The sequence below is a fragment of the Apus apus genome, chromosome Z (genome assembly GCF_020740795.1).
Source record: "Apus apus isolate bApuApu2 chromosome Z, bApuApu2.pri.cur, whole genome shotgun sequence".
Classification (NCBI taxonomy): Eukaryota; Metazoa; Chordata; class Aves; order Apodiformes; family Apodidae; genus Apus; species Apus apus.
In genome coordinates, this window is record NC_067312.1 from 71,650,893 (window position 1) to 71,672,133 (window position 21,241).

At 36.8% G+C, this 21,241-nt stretch overlaps 1 protein-coding gene across 1 annotated transcript in view; it reads left to right on the top strand.

Moving 5' to 3' along the window:
• Positions 1 to 21,241, top strand: part of VCAN (versican) — a 104,317-nt gene that overhangs the window by 40,487 nt on the left and 42,589 nt on the right. The window contains exon 6 of the mRNA XM_051643335.1: positions 4,604 to 7,738. Coding sequence (XP_051499295.1) covers positions 4,604 to 7,738 — 3,135 coding nt within the window. The remainder of the gene's footprint in view (positions 1 to 4,603; positions 7,739 to 21,241) is intronic.

A 21,241-nucleotide genomic window follows, 5' to 3' on the forward strand; every position in this document is an offset into this window, starting at 1 on the left:
ACTTATTTTGTAAATTGGAATGGATTTAGATTGAAAAAATATTTTTCTTATTACATTTGGCTCATGTTTCCATGTTGAAACACAGTTTAGGTAAGTGGGAGTATACACTTAGAGTTATAGAGAAACTCTAATTGCTGCAGTATCAGATTTTGAATTTTCCTTATGCTGGCACATGTCTCATAAGTAATGAACTGAACTTCACACCCCCTGTCCACCTTTCTGCTTCCTGAAATGAGTGCATGGGTGGGTACTGAGTCAGTGTAATAATGAAAGGTTTCTGGCTCAGTCTGTAGCCCAGGACACCAATTATTATATTTTGGTCCATTCTTACTCTTAGACTTGTCCAGTTTGGAAGGTTCTGCCAGTAATTTAAACTCCAGCTGCCATAACTCTTGGAGTCAGAGAACATTCAAGACTGTCTTCTCTGCCATGGTTGGTAGCAGGGAAGGGTCAGAAACCCAGAACAAACTTGACAAAGCAGCAAACAAATTAACATACAAAAATGTGTAAAAATTAAGCAAAGCGCCCTCTCTCCATAGGCATAATTCTGTAAATGGGCTGGAGGTTGTCAAACCATTAATTTTGACTGTCTCAACATTACTGATATTTTGGAATATTATTTTTTTTTTACTGTCATACACAGAAAGAATTCAAGATTTCCAGCTTTTGTTTTGACTTAAAACTTTTTTTTTTTTTTTTTTTTTAAATTGCTTTGGCTGTTGGCAGTGACTCAAACCAGTTTGTTTTTCTATTTGTAGGGTCTTCCAGGTTCTGAAGTATGTATCTAAATGTAGACACACAAACAATACTTCTGAGTGTGAAGAATCTGCTCAAGTGTTTCCAGTTAGACACATGGTTAAAAATTCTGTGGAACTGGTTATGCTGAAAATACACATGTATTATGTGTATAATCTTTAAAATAAGCATAAAATAATTCTCCTACAGGAAGTATACCCAGATATCCTGAAATTATTATTAAATAACACAGAACATAAAAAATCCTTATTTGGTTGGTAAACACAAAGTTAACATGTTAAACAGGTTAAGTTTTGAAGAGTGATTTCCTTGAAAAAATATTAAATTTTAATATGGCTCTATTATTTTGCATCCTTATTTAAGCAATGGTGGGAGAAAGAAAATGTGCACAGTGAAAGCATAAAATAAATAAACAGAGAATGAAAAAATATAGGATTACAGCAAAATTATATACTACATCCAAAATCAACTTCATGCAGGTTTCTCCATATAAAAGGAATCGATTAAAAATGTCTTTGATATGAGTTGGTGCTGGTGAGATAATTTGCTTTTTTGGTGCTAACATGTTCATGAATTTTATTAGGAAACTCTGCCTCATGTCTTGAATCAGAAGGACAAAGGAGGTAGCATATTGCATGCATGATGCAAGGAGTACAGTAATGCAAAACATCTGGGTGGAGTGGATGACAACTCAAACTGATGTTCAGTCTATTAAAAAAGCAACCTTCTCTTTGTTTTTTTTTCTTTTCTTTTCACTGCAGGCAAAAAAAAGTCCTGAAAAATGATAGATTTCTTCTTGAAGAAGTACAATTCTTTTGGCCCACTGAAATAAGTTTAAAAGGCTGAACGATCTGTATAAGAAATCTCATATATCATAATTATGATGAAGCTGTTTTAGAGGCCTTATAGTTAATTTTAACCAGAACTGCTCTTTGCACACTGGCAACCCCATGTCAGTTTCCATGGGAGAACACTTGGCTGTTTATAGATAAATTCTTAAAGAATATGTGTACCTATTTTATCAAGTAATATAGCAGATAATGAGTCATGAACAACAAATAACTTCATCTTAGGCATAAGTATGTGAACTTTGGAATTTACCTTTTTTTTCTGCATAGATTTTAAAATCTATTCTCATGCCCTCATTTTTGTCTGTCTTTGTTAGAGGGAATTATGTTTTCATTTTTTTCAAACAGGGATCTTGACAGTCACTTACAATAGGGTAACTGGGGTCTGAGTGAGTACTTAATGTTGGCTGTGACACTAATTCAGTCTGCATTAAGGAATCTCACCCTAAAGTTAGAAGGGAGAGACTATGCTGTCTTCCTTCTGTTTCACCATAAAAAAAAGAGCTGTTGAGGCAAATTGGCAGATTCTTTGGAAGAAATTTAGCAAGTACCAGCTACCACTGAGGAGCACAGCACTAACTTACTTGTGCTCACTCTTCACTCCCTAGTTGTGAATTAAACTCTGTGGTTTAAAACATCTTCATGCAAGCAGAGAGGGGAAAAAAAAGTAAGAATTCGTTGTTTCTCAATTCTGTGAACACCATTTCACGCTTAAATCACATAGGCATTGAAAAGAACAATTAACATCCGCTTTAGGTTGTAGAACCCCCAACCTCAAAAATCACTTGTGTTGAGTGTGTGCTTTGCTTAGTGGGATTTCAGGAACTTTACTCCTTCTTGCTCAACTGAACATTTTAAACTACCAAAAAACCCCCAAACAAAACCTAATTTGTAAGTAGTTAAATCTTTCTTTGTATAACTACAAAAAGATTTACCATAGACTAGGGGTAAGTATCCGTTCCTTTTTCTGCTGGCAAGGAACACCACCACTTCTAAACATAGCGATGTCAAACTTTCTTACCCTCACAATTTCCTTTTCACTTTCACTTCTCATTCAAGAAAGCTGAAATATCAGCACTTTTTCCTCATTCCCCTGTTATGTAAATCTACCTGTTCTTCTAGAAATCCTTAGCAGCCAGCATCTGACAAGCCTGTCTAATTCAGGGTAAATCAACTAGGTCTCTTGCAAAGGTGACATTTTCAAAGCTTGGTGTGTGAAACTAAACAAATATTTGTGTGACCCTGACTTACACATGCAGAATTCATATCTACAGATATCAAAGGGGTACCTAATTAGACACGGGTGTGTGAAAAGAACTTATTTGTGCATACATACTGCGTGTGCTTGAGTATAAACTGTCGTTGCATGAATATATGACTAAGTTGAGTCTTTCTAAACTTTTCACTTATTTTCTTCTTCTTCTTTGCTCATACTATTAGCTCCTTCAAGTCCTGAGTCAATCAGAGGCTGCACCATCATCTAGAACATCTTCATCCTGATATGCCAGGCACTGAAAATCCAATCTCAGAACTCACTTTTTCTCCCAATAACTGGTATTCTTACCTGACATTGAGTAAAGTTTCCTGATCTGTTTATTAACACAAAGCTATAATAATGAGCCTTTAGCTTAAATTTTTCTGGTAAAATAGTGTAACTGTTTTGATTTCTGCATGTAAGCAGAGTAGACTTCTTTGCTCTATTAGAAGTTGAACAATATTTTCTTTTGCAAGGATCTGTATGCGTAGTTGTGTCTATCTGGTAAGCAGTTAGTCCTCACATACACAGCCTGTTTAATGCATTCTTCATATGTTTAGTCTGATTTAAAGGACCATATTTTGCTCTTCACTTGTATCAGTCACTTAACAATTAACAGCACTGATTTAAGACATTCACATCTTCCACCTGTCTTCTCCCATTGCCCCTGTAAAGATCACTGACCTGGAAGAACTGGCAGAAGGGAAAATGTTTCCACCCTGGACTTTTACTGAGTAAACCCTGTTTTCTGAGCACAGACTCACCTTTTTCAGGAGTATAAAATCCAATACAAGAATGTGCAGTGTCGTGGTTGTCAGCACACATTTCCTTGTCAGATAGGATGGAAATCTGGGGCAGAAGGAGCGGGCAAGGCTTAAGGCAGAAAAATTCTTTAAAACGCCACAACTTGGTTCACTGGGAAGACCTTTCTTTGTATCTCTTGTAAATCTAGCATAGCTACCCCTTTACTCTTCTGATTATTCAGGGGGTTCAACACTGTCTTTTCACCTTCCGCACTCCCATAAAAGCACTTTTGTGTGTGAAGGAGTTTCAGATGTATACGTTTTAAGTGTTTTCCAAAGAACAGCATCAAAATAGTATTAAGTATATGATCTTATGCTTTACTGTTCTCACCTTTCCCCATAAAAAAATCCTCTCAGTGTAACTTAAATGCAGGACAGCACTTTTTGCAGCACTGTAGAACAGTGCTTTCTGGTGGTGTGTTTGTTCCAGTTGCCTAAGCATGCTTTCACTCCAGTGAGGCTTCCTTTTTGCAATTTGTAATTATGTGCTGAAAATAAACCAAAGTGGTATTTCACTCCCTTTATACATTTGAGTTGTAGCTTTGAAGAAAACCCAGAGTTTTGCAGGTTTACCACTCATTCATGACATAATGAAATAAACCTTTTTATTCCCTGATTCATACTTAGCTGTCTGATGGGTACTTGTATGACATGAGGACTTCTAGGGGTAATTATATAAATAATGAATATGAAGAATACTGCTGCTCTTCTCATTTCATCTTACTTTAGGTTACATCTTCTGCAGCTTTATAGTGTGTTATTTTATCTCATTCAAAGCTTTGTTGTATGCTTAACAACTAACTAAAGCCTTTGACCTTTATTCTTATTTCTCAGTATAACATTTAGCTTTTGTTGGGAACATTCAAACTAAATAAGAGTTACATTTGTTCATGTGCTGGCTGAATCATTCCTTAACTTTTTTTTTTTTTTTTTTTTTTAAGGTAAAAAAGTCACAACAGAGCCTACGACTGAGCTGGTTACATCTCTGAAAACTGACAGTGTGAGACTGTCATCTGCTAAAGTTACTCTTAAACCTCCTGTTTTTGAGTCATCGATTACTGAAGTGCCTGTCACCAAGACAGAGGTCCCTGCTTTGGAGGAAACAACCCAAGAGACTGAGGAAGATACAGAAATTACTACTGATGTGGTTGAGGAAAAAAGGGAAATGGAGGTGCTTATGGAGAACATTAAGTTAACTACCCTTCTACCTCAGACTGTCACAGATGGTGAAATAAGCACTTATGGTACACTGGGAAGGACTGAATATGATGTTTCACCTAGGCTAACAGAGAGCACATCTGCAGCTTTGGAACTGGAGCACACTTACTCTGAAGCAGAATTGCCCGAGGAACAAGGTAGGTCTGAAAGCATTGAGGACGCTTTCTTGACCTCTGTAATTTTTCAGGATAGCACAGCTGTAGCTAAGAGTTCCACTGGTTTGTGGGAAGATACTGAAAGAGGAGATACACAAAAACATGATGCTGATAATCAGACTGAACAAATAGAAGTGGGTCCTATGATGACAGCTACAGATAGCTTGTTACCAACTTCTCAGGAAGAGTTTCCCAGGACAGGGACTTCAGTTTCACTAACAAAAGAGAATATGTATCTTGGTGCCCACTCAACAAAAGAACCCACAAAAAAGTCAATGGAGGCAAAATCTGATAAGAAACTTACAACTGTTGTAATCCCTAAAGATTTATTCACTGCTCAGTATGATCTTACTGCAGAGGGAGAGGGCAGAGAGAGCATGTACACCGTTATGCCTGATAGAGTTTCTGGTAGTGTCCCAGAATCAGATGTGCCTGCTTCATCAGAAACACTTGTAGACAAGCATGCAGTAACCACTGGACGATTTTCTACAGCAGATGAGTCAACTTCATTCATTAAATTTAGTTCTGCGATGGTGTTTGATAATGAGGCATCAGCTGAAGGAAGCAGAGAGGACCTGAGAAGTGAGCAGGCTACTGGATCATCTGGAATACCTGTATCCTTTTCTGTATCAACTGTTAATCAAACAGGATCTGAGGCCATTGCTCTCTCAGGAAGTACTATTTCCCCACAAAACTTTGGAGAAGGCAGCACATCTGTTATCCACTCATCTCAGCAAATGGAAGGATCAGCCCTTTTAGAGGAGCAGGAAAAAACAAAGGAGCCAGAAACAAGAACAAGAACAACCATCGTTCCTACTTGTGTTACAGCAGAATCTGGAGGATGTTCTGCTAGTGAGAAGTTCACACAAGCTCCTCCAGCTTCTGCCATGTTGCTGCTGACAGATAAAGATCAGGGTTATATGACAGAAGAGTCATCTCATACTAAGAGAATACATGAGTTAGATACAGAAGATGGTATCTCTGGAATGGAGCCTACATCATCTCCAGGGCAAATTACAGAATTTACAAAGCATCCAGGAGTTCTGATTTCAGCAGTTACAGATGAAACTGAGACAAGCATGGAGCCAGCAGAAGCAAAAAGTGATGAAGAAGCTGTATCAGCTGATTTTGATCAGAATGAAGATACTACAGGTGTCTCTCACACAAGCAGCTCTTTGGATTTGGAAATGATGACAGCATCCAAAATATCAGTGGATGTAAGTAGTGCAACAATAAAGTCTTTTAGCTCCTCAAGTGCAACTGCTATGCCCACAGTCGTGGAGGTAACCGAATATGAAGATGAAACATCAGGACATGTTTTGAAAGCATCCATTCCTACCCCAGAAGCTGAACAAAGAGAGTCTACTGAGACACGGGTAGCAACGCCTGCTGATGAAGTCTCTACTGAAATGGATGTCTCAAAATACACAGTGACAGAGGAAAGCCAGGCAAGCATTGTGACAACAACTGAGGAGGAGTCAGGGGCAACACCTCAAGACAGAGAAGGAACACCATCAGCTGGCTTTGAAGGGACAAAGGGATCTATTACATTTACAGATGTAATAAAGGTAGATACTGCAGTTCCGCAGAAAGAACATGATGCTTCCCTAGTTCCAGTTACTTTAGAGAGTGAGGTCACTAGAGTTACTGATCAGACCCCTTTTGATGGTGTTTTTCATACAGAAGCAACAGAAACAACTGCTAAGGGTAGTGAGATGTTCCCAGAGGAACTCTCCACAAAAGAACCAGATAAGGAACCAGGTACTGCCACAGAATCCACCCTATCTGTGACATCTGTCCAAATAGATGAACAGAAGACGGCACCAGGATCTGAATCATCTCAAACAGCTATTCAGGAAAAGCAGGATGAGACAGGTTCAGCTTATGATGAGACATACCCGGCAACAGAAGTATCAGTGCCTGCAGTGAAGCTCACAGACTATGGAGGTGTTCTGGGACCTGATGAAACTAGCACCAGGACCTGGCATCTCACAGTAACTCCCAAAGCTGAAACTGCTACTGATCAAGAAGAGGTCGCTGAAGTGATGCATGTAACAGAGGGTACTCAAGCAAAAAGACATGAAAGCATAGGAACCCCCACCAGGGAAGAAGACATTGATGTAGTGAGCGTGGAATCCATGTTGCCACCCCATACGATGCCAACAGGTCATTCTCCTGTGGAAAGCTTTACTCATCTGACTTTAGGAGCTTCTCCAAGCCAAACTCTGGAGGGTTCAAGAGTATCAGAAGAACCTGAAGATATCAAAGCAGCTATATTTTCAGCTAATGAAACGGATAAGGCAAAAATTCTTAGTGATGTAGTTACACCTTCCAGTAATGCTGTAGACAAAATTCAGACTACATCAGTATCCAAATCTTTTGTTACTCAAAAGTCACCACTTATCATTCCTGAGGAAGAAGAGGAGGTAACAAGCAATGACATCATTGTAATTGATGAATCTATTTCACCCAGTAAAGCCACTGCTGATGACGATCTGACAGGAAAGATGCTAGATCCAGAAATTGATAAGGAATATTTCACAGCATCAACTGCCACTGCAGTTGCACGACCTACTGCACCACCCAAAGTGAAGGAGGCCACAGAGGCTTTACAACCTCAAGAGGTGTCTCCTTCTACTTCACACCCTGATAGTGGAAATGACATAAGAATGTATGTTATTCAAATCGCAGGCAATGATACAGGTAAGATTTTGCCTTTTAGACCTGCAGTCCATCAGAATGGACAGTTTATCATAAAAAACTGGTGTACTTTATACTATACTGTAGATGTTCCTTGGATGACTGAAGGTTTATCTAGACAGCAGCTTACTCAATATTGGTAGGTCTACTTTTCTATCTATTAAAAAAAAACACCTCAGAAATGTGTTATATATATGGTTTGGAGTAAGATTAATTTCTATGTAAGAATTAATATGAAACTGTTGAATTTCTTCTTAAAAGTCATGATGGTTACAGGTCAGTTTTCTTATTTAATGTTGTCGATTCACTGATTTAACCTCAGCTGTCTGCCAAGCAAGCATTTTAATTTCACAGCTTCCATTCCATGCCTTACTAGTCCTAAATGAAGCACTAGAATATTTTAACATTCCATTAGTCTGTAGCAATTAACAATGCCATGTACAGTGTAGTCAGCTAAAAAAGGTGAAGGCACTCTGTTGTGTCTGCATGTGGATCTGCTGTGATTTGGGAAAGGGTTTTTGCACCATATTATTTTTAAAATCCATTTTATGGAATCTGTGATGCCAATTGACATAATTTTTAGTTTTGTTACATTTTTTTTAGCTGATGGTGCTGTACATGTGTATGTAGCTTCAATTCCATGGGTATCCAGAACAGAAACTCCTGAAATAGCAATGAACTGTTGAATTTTATGATGAATTTGTCTCTATAGTGTAGTAGCTGCAGGGTATGAAATTTTACATTAAAGAAGCCTGTCAACTGATTATTATTTAAGATGTCTGGGTAAGACCTTTTTTTTTTTAAATGAAATTAAAAAAGAACTGCCAAAATGATAAAGCTAAAAATATCTACTGCTTTCTGTTTAATTATTTTAGAGTTTTTTTATAATTATTTTATTTCTTGAAGTTACACAGTAGAAATTCATTTTGCCTTTTATATACCTTAACTATATGCAAGGCTTTTGAATGGTTATATAAGAATCTGTTTTTCTCATTTGTTCTGGGCGATAATGTCCATATCTTTGAAGAGCTTATCCAGCTGAATTAATAAGTTATGGAAGAATTTTGATTAGTTTGTCAGGTTTGTGCTTGGTAGACTTCAAAAAACAAAAAGCAGAAGTAGGTAGCTTGAGATGTGTCATATCTTTATTGGACTTACTATGCAGTGCATTTTATATCTTTAGTTTGAATCTTCTAAAGCATATTATCCTACTTTAGATTTTCCAGATATAAATCTGCATGTCAAATGAATAGCAGCTTAATCTTGTACTTCAGAAAATAATAGTTCAGTTATGTTAACATATAAACTCTACTTTTGTTTCTGTGATATAATTATTTTGTCTGAAGCTTTAGATGTTGCCAGTGTCTTGGAAGTCTCAATTAAATGAGACAAATCCGGTAAGTCAGAACAGAAGAGCAATTTCTGAAGACTGGAGTTAACCCACATATGAAATACATTTGTACTTGTAGAACTTCTGTTAATTTGGTTTAATAATTAATAGTTGGACTGAGTACTAGTGAGCTAGTTTTCCCAGTTACATATTTGAGTTATAATACAGTGTATTGCATATGGGAGAGCGGGTTGTGCTGGGTAGCTGTAAGTTCCAGGTGGGTAGAAAGAAGCAGGATGGTTTGGGAGGGTGTGGAAACTTGGTGTTTTCTTCAGATGGTGCGAAACATGTATGATTCAGTATTTCTATGCACATTCATAAAGGAGACTCCTATTTTATACTCTCTTTTTCAGACTGGTGTGGATACTGAGATTCATTCAAGTAGGATTTAGTTTAAGCTGGATCATCTAAAGGACTATGGATTTATGCATAGCCACTCTTCGTAGCTATTTTTGCTTTTACTTTGGTGATCAGGTCCTCAGGACAGTTTTTCTTGATGGTTTACCTTCTGCAACTCCACAAATTTTCTAAAACCTTGCATACATTTTCCAGATACATATGTGTGTGGTTGTCAATAAGCAGACTTAAAGCTATACATCCTTGAAGTTCTGCCTTTAGGAATGGTTTAGTCTGTCAGAATATTAAAAATTTATTCAAATAATGAAATTATCGCTATGCCAGTATCTATATCTAGTGCAAGATCAAAGAGGAGTTTCCTTTATTTTTCTGTTTTCAGAATCTGACAATCTGCCAGAGATGTTTTATGTCTGCATGTTCAGATTAGTGTTTTCTTTCTCCAGAAGTGAAAGACTGCATCTGAAAAATCCTGTCAAGCCCAGTTTCACCTTATAGTTCCTCAGCCCATAAACTTCTCTTTTAGCTGGAGAAAACATGCATAGGAGGTGCTAAAGAGGAATAAATTTGGCAAAAACTACTAACATACGCCTTTCACCAGGACACAGCTCAACTTCTTATCCTCTCACTCTTTCTTTGAAAATTGTTCTGCAGGCATACAGGAACTGCATAAACTGTGATTCTGTGATTCTATGTGCCTTTGGCTTTTTGTTCTCAGCTAAATGGGAACAAGAAATGCCGTTTTCATCATGACATCTTTCTGATAAAAGAAAGGTCTTTCCTCCCTTGCTTTGGCATGTTTTCAAGTTAATATAGCTTAGTATTCTTAAATAAAATAATCAGTAAGGGTTATAAGCAAAGGCCTTCATAATTTTAAGTCAGGAGTCCAAAAGTGACTCATAAGAAATGACAACTTGATTACCCAAGCCCTTCAAGTTATAGCTGTTTCCAATAGGAATAATAATGAGAGGTTTGCTGTATAAACTGCATTCTGCATAAATTAATATATTTTCCTCTTTTTTTGCATGTGCAACTGTTGGAAATATTTATGAGATCAATTTTTTTTTTTCCATCTTTCTTCACCTCCTTGTTGCTCAACTTTTGCCAGAAGAAACAGTTTAGTAGTGAAGCAGGGCTCAGTGGAAACATGGTACCATTGTTTTACTTCCTATCAGATGTATCACTTAATTACAGTAAAAAACTTGCTATTATGCTAACCCAGCTGAATATTCCTTTCTGCAACTCCATTTACCACATGTAGCATAGGCATAATGATACAGAAGTGCTCCATGGAGGTGCTATTAAACTTCCTTAGTTATGAACAATATTTTATATTCCATGTGGAAGAGAAAGGTCATGCCAAACAAATAGAGTTTTGAGAGGTGCAGGCATTTTTAGCAGTTCCCAGCCAGCAGGAAAGAGCACATCCCTTGGAGCAGAGAAGTCCCTTTGCCATCAGTGGGTGTCCCACCTCCTGGTGAAATGTGGTGCAATCTGTGGAGTTCACCTGTGGCCAGGCATGGGAAAAGGAGGAGTGAGAAAGATTTCTTGTGCCTTTCTTCTCAGTCTCAAACCCTTGCTAAACTGGCATCAACTTCACTGAAGTGCTTTGAAGTCTTTGGCTGGAATGTGCTGTCAATGTATGGAATGTGTTATGGATTTATGGAATGTTGGGGATATTATTCTTCATTATTGTTGTAGACTCGGACTGCACTTGAAAGATGTTGAATGTTGACTGTGTTAAATTCAATTTAATATAGTGGCAAGGCTCTTAGTCTGTCTTTGACACACACCCTTAATATGAAGTAATACTGTTTATTTATTCAAGTTCATATTAAGTATTAAGACAGTAAGCCCCTAAATGTATTAGACCATTTAGTACTCCTGGATTACTTCTTTTCTTATGATATCCTGAGGTAAACAGTTATACTACTAGGTTTTAAAATGTATGCTTTCAATCAATTAGAACTTTCATGAAGGAAATTTCAGTTGCTTTTAGATAAAAATAAAAATTACCCATGGAAACAGAAGTAATTTGAGGGCCTGGTAGAAGGTCAAGCTCATCGCCTTAAATTGTGGAAAAAGCACTCTATAGCTGATAAGAAAGAAGACACCACTGAATGGATTGAGCTGCTTATTTGTATAAGAATATGGCAGTTTTCATTGAGAAAATATATTGTACAAACCATCCATATACTTCCATGTGTACAAGTGCAAGGCAAGTGCACAAATGAATGAGGGGTATAAGGCAGATTTCTTCTGACAGCCTATGGCACATGGGCAGGTGTTCCAGTTAATGAGGAAAATATATTTGTGCATGGGGAAACATCCCTTTTTATGCTACAAAAAGGACCATGCATATGTTTCATAATGGAAGGAGCTTGGGACTTCATTAACTTGTGTGGAACAGCAGGCTGTTCCTTTGGAATAGTGTCTGTTGTGAAAGTGAGAAAGCAAAATAGCTCTGCACTGTCATGTGTTATTACATCATAGCTTTCCGTTGCGTCAGGTAGGACAGAAGAGTTTGTCTTTCACTTCTAAGATGCAAAACTTGCAACTTTGTGCCCTTTTATGTTCTTATAGCTCCTGTGTATTGTAGGGATGAGAGCTTATGGTGTTGCTAGAAGTTAATGGCTTAGCAGCTGGAAAAAAAAAAAAGGGAAAAAAAAAAAAAAAAAAAGAAGCAAACCTAAACCTGAAGGAACTTCTCAGCTCATAAAGCTTTTATGAGCTGAAAAATGCTTGTGGGGGTGTTGTTTAACAGTGGTTGAGGGGATGCTGGAAACATAACTCCTGTCTGTATCAGGAGTAATTTGCACACCTGCATTTTTTGGAGACATTTAAAAGTCTTTACTTAGAGAATATGTTTCAAAGTGCTTATTGGACCCTGGGACTCACACCAGCTCTGTCTGGTTTCTTGTCCCCTCCAGCTTTGAACAGAACAAAATTGCAGGAACTTGTGCTTTGTAGATGTGGAATTTTATGGAAAGAAAGAGGTTGCAAACCTTTGTGTTTCAACATGTAATTCTCTGACATGCATATTTCTGTCTTAGCAATGTAAGAGGGCACGTGAAATTTGAATGAAATGCTTAATGGTAATGAGTCATAGTCATAAACCTCAACAAAGACAGCAGAATAGAGTCTTTTCAGGTCTGTCTTAAGCCTTGTCTTAAAATTAATTTAGTCCTGTTGTCTTCATAGCTCCTTTTTGAGGGAGAGATCATCATGGCTCTCCTTAAGTCTGTTCTAATATCTAGCCTGAATTGCTTCTTGGCCAGTGTATACCCTTGTTCATTCTTGCCAGCATTGTCTTCAGCTTGAATAGGTCTTTTTTCTTCCTGACACATCCCTTGATACTTTTATTTCTCTGTTCAGTTATAGAGAATAACCATGTCCTCTTTCAGCCTTCATTCTGCAAACTGCTGAGGGAATGTGTGTGTGTGAGAGTGGAAATGCATGCTGGGAGGAAAGATCCTGGCTCTGCTCCAGAGACTGTGGGTGTCAGGATGGTGCTATGACCAGACCAGATGATGGTGTGAAGGGACAGGACTACTGTACCTCGCAGCATCATTTCCAGTCACCACCTCACTTGCAACAGAGCCCTCTTAAAAGTACGGAGCACGTAGTCTTGTATCTGTCTGCACCTGTACCCACGTTATTCTCTTCTAAGTTATTTCATTTATGCCCACTGACAGATATCTATCTGGACACTGTTCTTTGTAGTATATACACATGGGTTACGTGCAGTTTTTGGTGTACCTTTCAATAGTTACATGTAGTAATTATTGTCTTAGAGAGACTTCTCTCAATGAGGAGACTTGTTCTTTTATGTGCTGAAATCATAATTTGTTTTTCCTCAAAAGAAAATATATGCTACTGAAATGATAGTTTTTTCGTAGTACCTACTTCAAATCATATTTCCTTCCTGGTAGTGTTTTATTTTGAACCCCGGGCTTCTGTGTTTAGCTAAGAAAGAAAACCATCAAGTGGTTTTGAAATACACTTCCAAATGAAACAGATTTGTCCATGTCTGATTGCTGCTCAAGTCATTTTCATGCTCTGAATGGCCCAACTCTGCTATTCATAAAACCTGGCATAGGGACACCCAAGTTCTCATTTTGACTAGAGTAACTGAAGTGATAAATCCTAAATAACATGGCCAGATTCTGGTATCAACTTCGCCAGTGCAGTTACACCAATGAGGTGACTGAGAGCAGAGTTGTTACGGGGATATGAGGAGGTAGGTATGAGAAGGTCTTCATAATTTTTGAAACATCAGAGAAATTCTATAATTAGGCTTTTTTTCCTTCAGGATAAATTTATGTCACATATTTAATCCAAGCTGATAAAACTGTTGCTTAATTAAACCAGTTGGAATTTCTATATTGGAATACTGAAGTTGCACTGGTGCTGTGGAGGGCTTTTTAGAAGAGGTTGGACACCCTCACATATAAATTTTATTTAAAATGCAACAGCAATGAAGCCCTGTATGAAAGCAAGCGTAATAAACAAGTAATTATAATAAATTCAAGATTTTTGTACATTGCCCCTTTTTCCAATACAAAAGAAAAGAAAAATACCAACCCCATATCCAACAGAGCTGAAACTTGATACTTAGAAAGTTTCTCGAGAAGCTGAGTGTGAATTAATAAGTAGTCTTTAGGCTACTATTGCTCATCCTGAAAACTTATTACAGAACAATACTTTCTTTTTTCACATTCCTTTATAGACTTCCATAGATACAAGGAACAGTGCTCTCACATTAAATACTATTCAGAGGATGCCTACACATTCCCTGCTATTTTTGCATTGTTTCCAAGGAAACATCTCAGAACTAGACATAGGGATTACACACTTGTAGCTTTCCTATAGTTCTTTGTTTATTCATGAGAGAAATAAAAGAATTTTATTCATAGGTACAATGTAGTTTTTCATACTTCTGTTGTGAAGGAGAGGAATTTTTTTAGAATTTTGTTTGCATGTGGAGAAAGTCTTAAGAAATCGTTTTGCACAAAAGATGAGCTTTTACATGGAAGCACAGTATGAATTAATTTTTTTGAGGACAGTTACTTCCTGTGCCAAAGTTTTCTGAATGTCCCCAGATTGTAACAAATCTTAGGGATATAATCTGTTTTGCCTCTTTCAGAAAAATACTAGCTGTAACATTTTATTTTACATGAAATCTTTAATTAGATACAGTGAAACTCTCAGTGAATAGAGGATATGATCCTGGAAATGTAAATATAGATATTTTATAAGTGGCTCAAAGGCTAGAGATCTTAACAGAAAGTAATCCCTTTAAAATGGATCACTTGATAATGAGTCTGATAATAGCACTTTACAAATATTTGTTGGCTATTTATTCTTTTTGAGTATGTAATTTTCAATGGTCTTCTGGAGTTGTTCTTTGCTCATTTTAGATTTAAAGATTGAATTAATCCTTGCTAATCCACCTAGCCTTTTTCTGTCTCCCTCTTTGGAAGTGTTTAGAATCTAAATTTGATCTGTAACATAATGCCTGCTGGTATCTTTCAAGATATTTGTGAATTATTTCCTGGCAAAAATCAGGATGTGTTCAGAGTGTCTGCTGAATTTTGTGTTGCCTTTGGGAACATGGAGCTGAAGTATTTTTCTATGGAGCCATTTTAGTTATTTATTTGTTTGTTTGTTTGAGCTGCTCAGTAGATTGTATTAGATCGTCTTGTCTGACCAGTCCTTTTTGATTATATTTGCTTAAATGAGGTGAACTCAGTATAGAGAAATATGTAGAAATTTCTCTTTTTTAGTGATTAGAGCTGAAATCCTGGAGGAGAAGAAACACAGTTGGAATTTTGCTCCTAATCAGGAGCAGTCTGCTCTTCCAGTGGTCTGTTCCTGCTTTGGTATTACTTCTGCTGCACTTCATTACTTTTTTGTTACCAGCATTAGCTTAAAGACTGTTTAAGAAACATTAAATTATTAACTGTATAAACCATAATCCTGGATTTTTCATCAAGTGAGAGTTTCAGTGGGAGATTTTTGGCAACAGGAAAAGAACTTCCACGTATTTTATTTATTTTTTTTCCAAAACAACAGTAAAGAATATGCATATATATGCTCATAAAGAAGCACTGGGAATGTTTGTAAGATTTTATTGTGGGATTTTGCCTAAAGATTTTTTTTTTCCTTTCTTGGAAGTGGTGAGGGAAATGATTCTTGGGTTACTCATGTATTTACTACTCAGGCTTGTAGTGAGTTTACAGTGACATATTTTGTTGAATATTAAATATTACAAAAAAAAGTCTAGAGTCCTTTGGAAATGCTTTGTACACTTGGTCCAACTGACAGGCAAATATAAAGACTGCAGGATATATCCTCTGGGGAAAGCAGGTAGTGATAAGGGAGTTGTAATAGTGGATGGACCTGGAAAAAGCATTTCAGTGGTCATGGTATCTTTTGTCTTAGTCCAGATACTCATTTTCGTGCTTTAAGAAACCAGAGTTAGTTTAAGTTATCACAGAATTTCTTGGACTAGTCATCTGAACAACTAATGTTGAATTATTTCAGTCTGTCATGTAGAAGGGCCCTAATGCCAAACTCATTCTATTTTGGAAAGTGTTGAGATAAGTAACAAAGGCACTGATGTTTCTTTTTGCTCTTTGTGTTGGATGTAGGAGTCCAGCATTGCCAAGTGAGAAACACTGCTGAGTATTGCACTGCACACAAGAGATAGGAGTTGAGCATGGTACTGAGTTACCTGGATAACCAAGGGACTAGGAGGACATAAGTTAGTTGTATACTCTACCCCACATCAAGTAGGAACACTGTGAAAATCAAGGAAACTGAAGTATTTCTACATTCACAAAATGTTACTTAAGCATTTATTTGTTTTACATTAACTGAATTATTCAACTTTTTTGTCTTTGTGTTTTGTTTTTTTTTGTTGGTTTTTTTTTGTTTATTCTCACACATTTAGAGCCTATTAGAACTATTTCTGGGTCAGTAGCCCTATAAGCATGTTAGTATAGGATGGAGTTTGTGCTAATAGGTTTACAGTCAAAAGTCTGCCCCCTTTTGCCATTCTTTTCAGGCTGCACCAAGCTTAGCACAGCTAGGCATCTATTTTAAGCTGCAGTGGGTTGAAAACTCAAGTATCATACAAGAAAATGTCTTTTTCAAAAAACAAGTGTTTCTAAAACCAAATATTTTTTTCAAAACAAACGTTCTAGTTTTTGCCAAGAAAAAACAAAAACAAAACCAAACAAAACCCAACAAACAAAAAACCCTAGATGGAAGAAGTTCTGATTTTAAAAGAAAAATTACACCTTTTATCTTTGTTTATATTCATGTGATTATATGGTTAAAAAGAAGCTCATGCTCTGCCTGAATTACATGTTCTTTTCCCAGCTCTGGGCAGTGAAATGGTTAAATATTTGCATGTATATTGTACCCTGCTCTCATGAGTCTTCTCCAGTTATAAGCTTATTCTAGAGTATTTGCTACATCACAGTTCCCTTCTTGCTCTGCCCTTCTTTGTGTTTCATCTGATGTTCACATCTCTGCAGAGTTCAGGAAAGTCTGAGGATCAAAGGCACTCCAAAAGTTGTTCCAAGTAGAAATTATATATCAAAAATACTGTTTAATACTCAATTTTTTGAGGCACTGCACTCCTTTCCCCAAAACTGTGACTGAGGGGGTCTCACTCCCTCCTCCCTATTACTTGGATTAACAAAGTAATATGTAATATTAAGTAATAATGTTCTGTCTGTGTAAGGGCAGAAGCATTTGAGGTTGCCCTGGTGTGACATGGTGTGTCACCAAGGGATGGTGGTGAAGTGGGCTAGGATTGATATCTCACTGTTTCCACCTCATTCATGGAATACTACTCATGACATTAAGGCTGAAGTCATTTTGATGAGCAGTTGCTTTCCTTCCCAGCCAGCTCTTCTGTTGTCCTGAGGAATTGGACTTTTCTATATATATATATTCAGGCAGACCAGCTAATCCAGATACTGTGTGACTGCACAGCCTGACTTTTTGCTTTTTTTAGGATTTCAGCTGGAGAAAATCACTTATTACATGCCAGTTTTTGCTTTGTTTTGTTTTTGTTTAGCCCTGCAGAGTTTTATAATTGCCTTCTCCATAGGCAATAAGTAAAATGTTCTCATTGGAACGATGCTTGTGTCAGGGACTGCTCAGGAGGAGATATGTCTGGCTGGAGTGACATTTTGTTAATGATATATTGGAGTAGAAAGGAAGTGGGAATAGTTTGCCTTAGAATATTGTATGAAAAATACTCAGTCATTATCCAGGGAACTGTATCCTACACTTGTCTTAGACTTGACACTGCAAGGCTTCCATTTTTAACGACTTGACATTTTACTCAATCTGTTTTTTCTTAACAAGTTTACTGCTGCCTCGGGGGGGGGGAAAAACAGGAAGCAATGAGGCTGAAGGAAACGCCAGAGGTTGCCAGAAGGCTTTATGATATGCTTTTATAATAAAACAGTTCCTTTATTTCTGACATGGTTTTTGCATCATCATGTCTATTACTTAAAAATTTGGCAGGGATGCTTAAGCACAGCCAAGCAGGCCAGACCCCTGTGCAAAACAGATGTCCGCATAAGGGACATCTACTTTCCACAGGTGTTTTTGGTCATAGCCAACAACTCTGTCAAGATGAAGCTTGGGAGAATGGTATAGCTGTAAAAAGGCTGCAGTATAGCAACATGCCAGCAATTGATTTCCACAATTTCAACAACGCTGTGTCTTGCATGGAAATAGAGACACACAAATAGGGTCAAGCAGACTCGATAAGTGAATTTGAGTAGGCAAAACTGACCACCCACCTTGAGTTACTTTAAACTCCTACCCAGCCAGCTGTGCAAAAATTACTCTTTTAAAATCTTTTATTCCAGAAATTTACTTGAGTAGTTGAGATTTTTATGCAAGGTCAATTTTTTATTTTTATTTTTTTTTTACTGCTGATGAGATTTTAAAAATGCAAACTTCTCCTTTGACTGTCAGAAGGACAATGAAAAGGGTTTTTTTTTATAAAATGTGGAAGGTAAAAACAAATAAACCTATTGATATGTGCTCTACATCCTTCAGCATTTCTAAATGGAGCCAAAGTTAACGAAACTTTTAGAAATATATATCTAGCTGGGGAACATTTTTAAGTGAACTAAAAATCTTTTGTTTATTTAGACTGAACAGCAATCAAGAACTGAGTTTTACTAGACCTCATCATACATACTAGCCATGTTAATGTGAGGTATAACGATTAAAATAATAAAAAAATTAATTATTTCTGGACCTTTATTTGTTTTATTTCACTTATATAGTAATAGTATAATATTCACATATAATAGTAGCCATGTTTCTTTAACACCTTAGACCAGCGCCTTGGCAGTATTCCCACCTTTTCCTGACAGGGGAGATGGGGTATGCCTGAAGCACTGTTGCACTTTGACTGTGCTTAGGTAGGCTAATGATATTACAAGATGGCACAAGTTAAAGGAATTGCAAATACTGAAGGCTGACACGTGGAATTTTCCTTCAGCAGGAAACGTCTGTATTTCAAAATCTTATTTCTTTTGAAATGAGATGAAAAGAACAATAAAAAAATGCCTTTTCTATGAAACAAAATGCCCCCAAAGATGTTATCAGAATGTTTTATTTCTGTAAAATTGAAGCTTTCTGTTCCAATTTAGATTTAATGTTTTAAGGGGGGGGTAGGTAGGAGGGTAAGAATCATAAATACGAAGGTTTTGAAACAAAAATAATTAAATATGGGGACTATCCTGTCAGATTGCTTCTTTACTTCTTCAGTATGCTTTTAGAACAAAATATGTTCAATGATACTGACACATTGTTGTGGAATTGGTTGATTTTTGTTTCACTGGAAGCGTTTTCAGCAGACTAGTCACAAAACTGCTTCAATCTACCCAGGCTGCAAATCTGGTCCTGGGCAGAGCTGTGGTTCAGGGGAGTCAATACATGACATAAAGCTGATTAAGTCCTTCCTCATGTAGATCCTCTCCCCAGCCCTGATACGGAGCTTCACTTGGCTTTCGTAGGGTTTAAATAAACCATTTTAAACATCTTCTATTTTAAGTACTCCTAAATATTTTCCAGATGAAGACACTTGTGGACTGAATTTAAGTCTTCTGCTCTTGGTAGGTCACCTTTGCAAACCAGAGCCATTTGTTTAGGCTATTCAGAAAAGAATATAGTTGAACACAGTTTGCATGTTTACTGAATTATTCTGTGGATTGGATTGAGTGTTTGGATCAAGTTTTCCTAGCAGTTTCAATATGCAGCAAATAATGTCAGTGTACAAAAATGAGGAGGATAAAGTTTAATGCATCTTCTTTTGGTTCTCGTCATCAATGTGCTTTTCACAGCAGATTTTTACAATCTGTTCCTGTGATGACTTTCTCAGAAGAATGTTTTTTGAATGAGTAAGGGTGTGGTCAATAGCTGTTATGAAGCTTGAGAAATCTGACTTGAGTTGTCATTCAACAGCCTACCTAAGCTGATGATCTGTTCTTCCATGATGAACTGAATCATCTTGCTAATCACTAGGTACTAGGTGTTTTGCTTGTCCCCTACTCCTAGTCCCAAATAACTCTGAGCTTAATCTCAGAGCATCCAATCAGTTGGAAATGTCCTTTAAGGCTGTTGCCAGGGAGTGCAAGTTTACCATCATGTACGTGATAGGTGTCTTCTACAGGAGATGATGACTGTGGTACTGTGCACACCAACTGACTTACCATGGAAAACATGGTAGTTAACAAATATGCACAGGGAAAAAAAAATAAAAATCTCAATTTTAATCTCAGATTTAAATTGCTTTTTCTCTCTGAGCCAAACGTTTTATGTTTTCATTGCAAATTACTTCATTACCTTTTTCATAGTCATCAAATGTTACATTTGCAGAAATTTGATACAAAACTGCATATATGTGTATATATATATAACATTGTAATAACATATCAGTCATATTATAATATAAATTCACCCTGATACAATTTTGTTGAAGCTAAACCCAAAATGCTATGGTTATTGAGTACAGGAAGAAATTTTGTTAGTGAAATTATTTTGGTTTTCCATACTCACCTGAGGTTGTGGGTTCTTGGCAGTGAACGTTACGGTGTTTGTGATAGTGGCACATTATCTAATGAAACACAAACTTTCATAACTAACAGTCCAAAATGATTTTGGTCTTCCTTTTAAATATTTTTTTAAAAAATTCAATTTCTTTTTAGCTCTATTCTAATAAAAATACAGAGCCTAATTTAAAGTCCACAGGACATTTTATTTTTCTATGAACTTCATGGGTTTGTTAGACCTCTAGTCCTACAAAAGACTGAATATTACGTCTCACAAGCAACACAGCATATTTCTCTGAAGCAATAAAGAGACAAATTGCAGGAATCTACAGGTGCATTTGTGTCACCTGCAGGATGTCAGATTTGATGTTAACAGTCTCATTTTGAAAGAGACTTCACAACACCATGCTGTATCTCTCAGTCTTATAAATGAAATAATTTGGAAGTTTGGAAAAAATCAGAAACTGTTTTCTACTTAGTTCTCTATTAAATCTTCTTATGTGAAGATTTTTGAGAGGGAAAATGCTTTTTACTTCTTGCCCCCTCTAAAACTATTTTGGAAATGCCCTTTAGGCTTATTTATAGAATAGTAAAAGTCTTCTGAAGAAAAAATCTTACTACAAATTACACATTTTTTGGATGTACAGAAGGTAGCTTCTCCATCAGTAA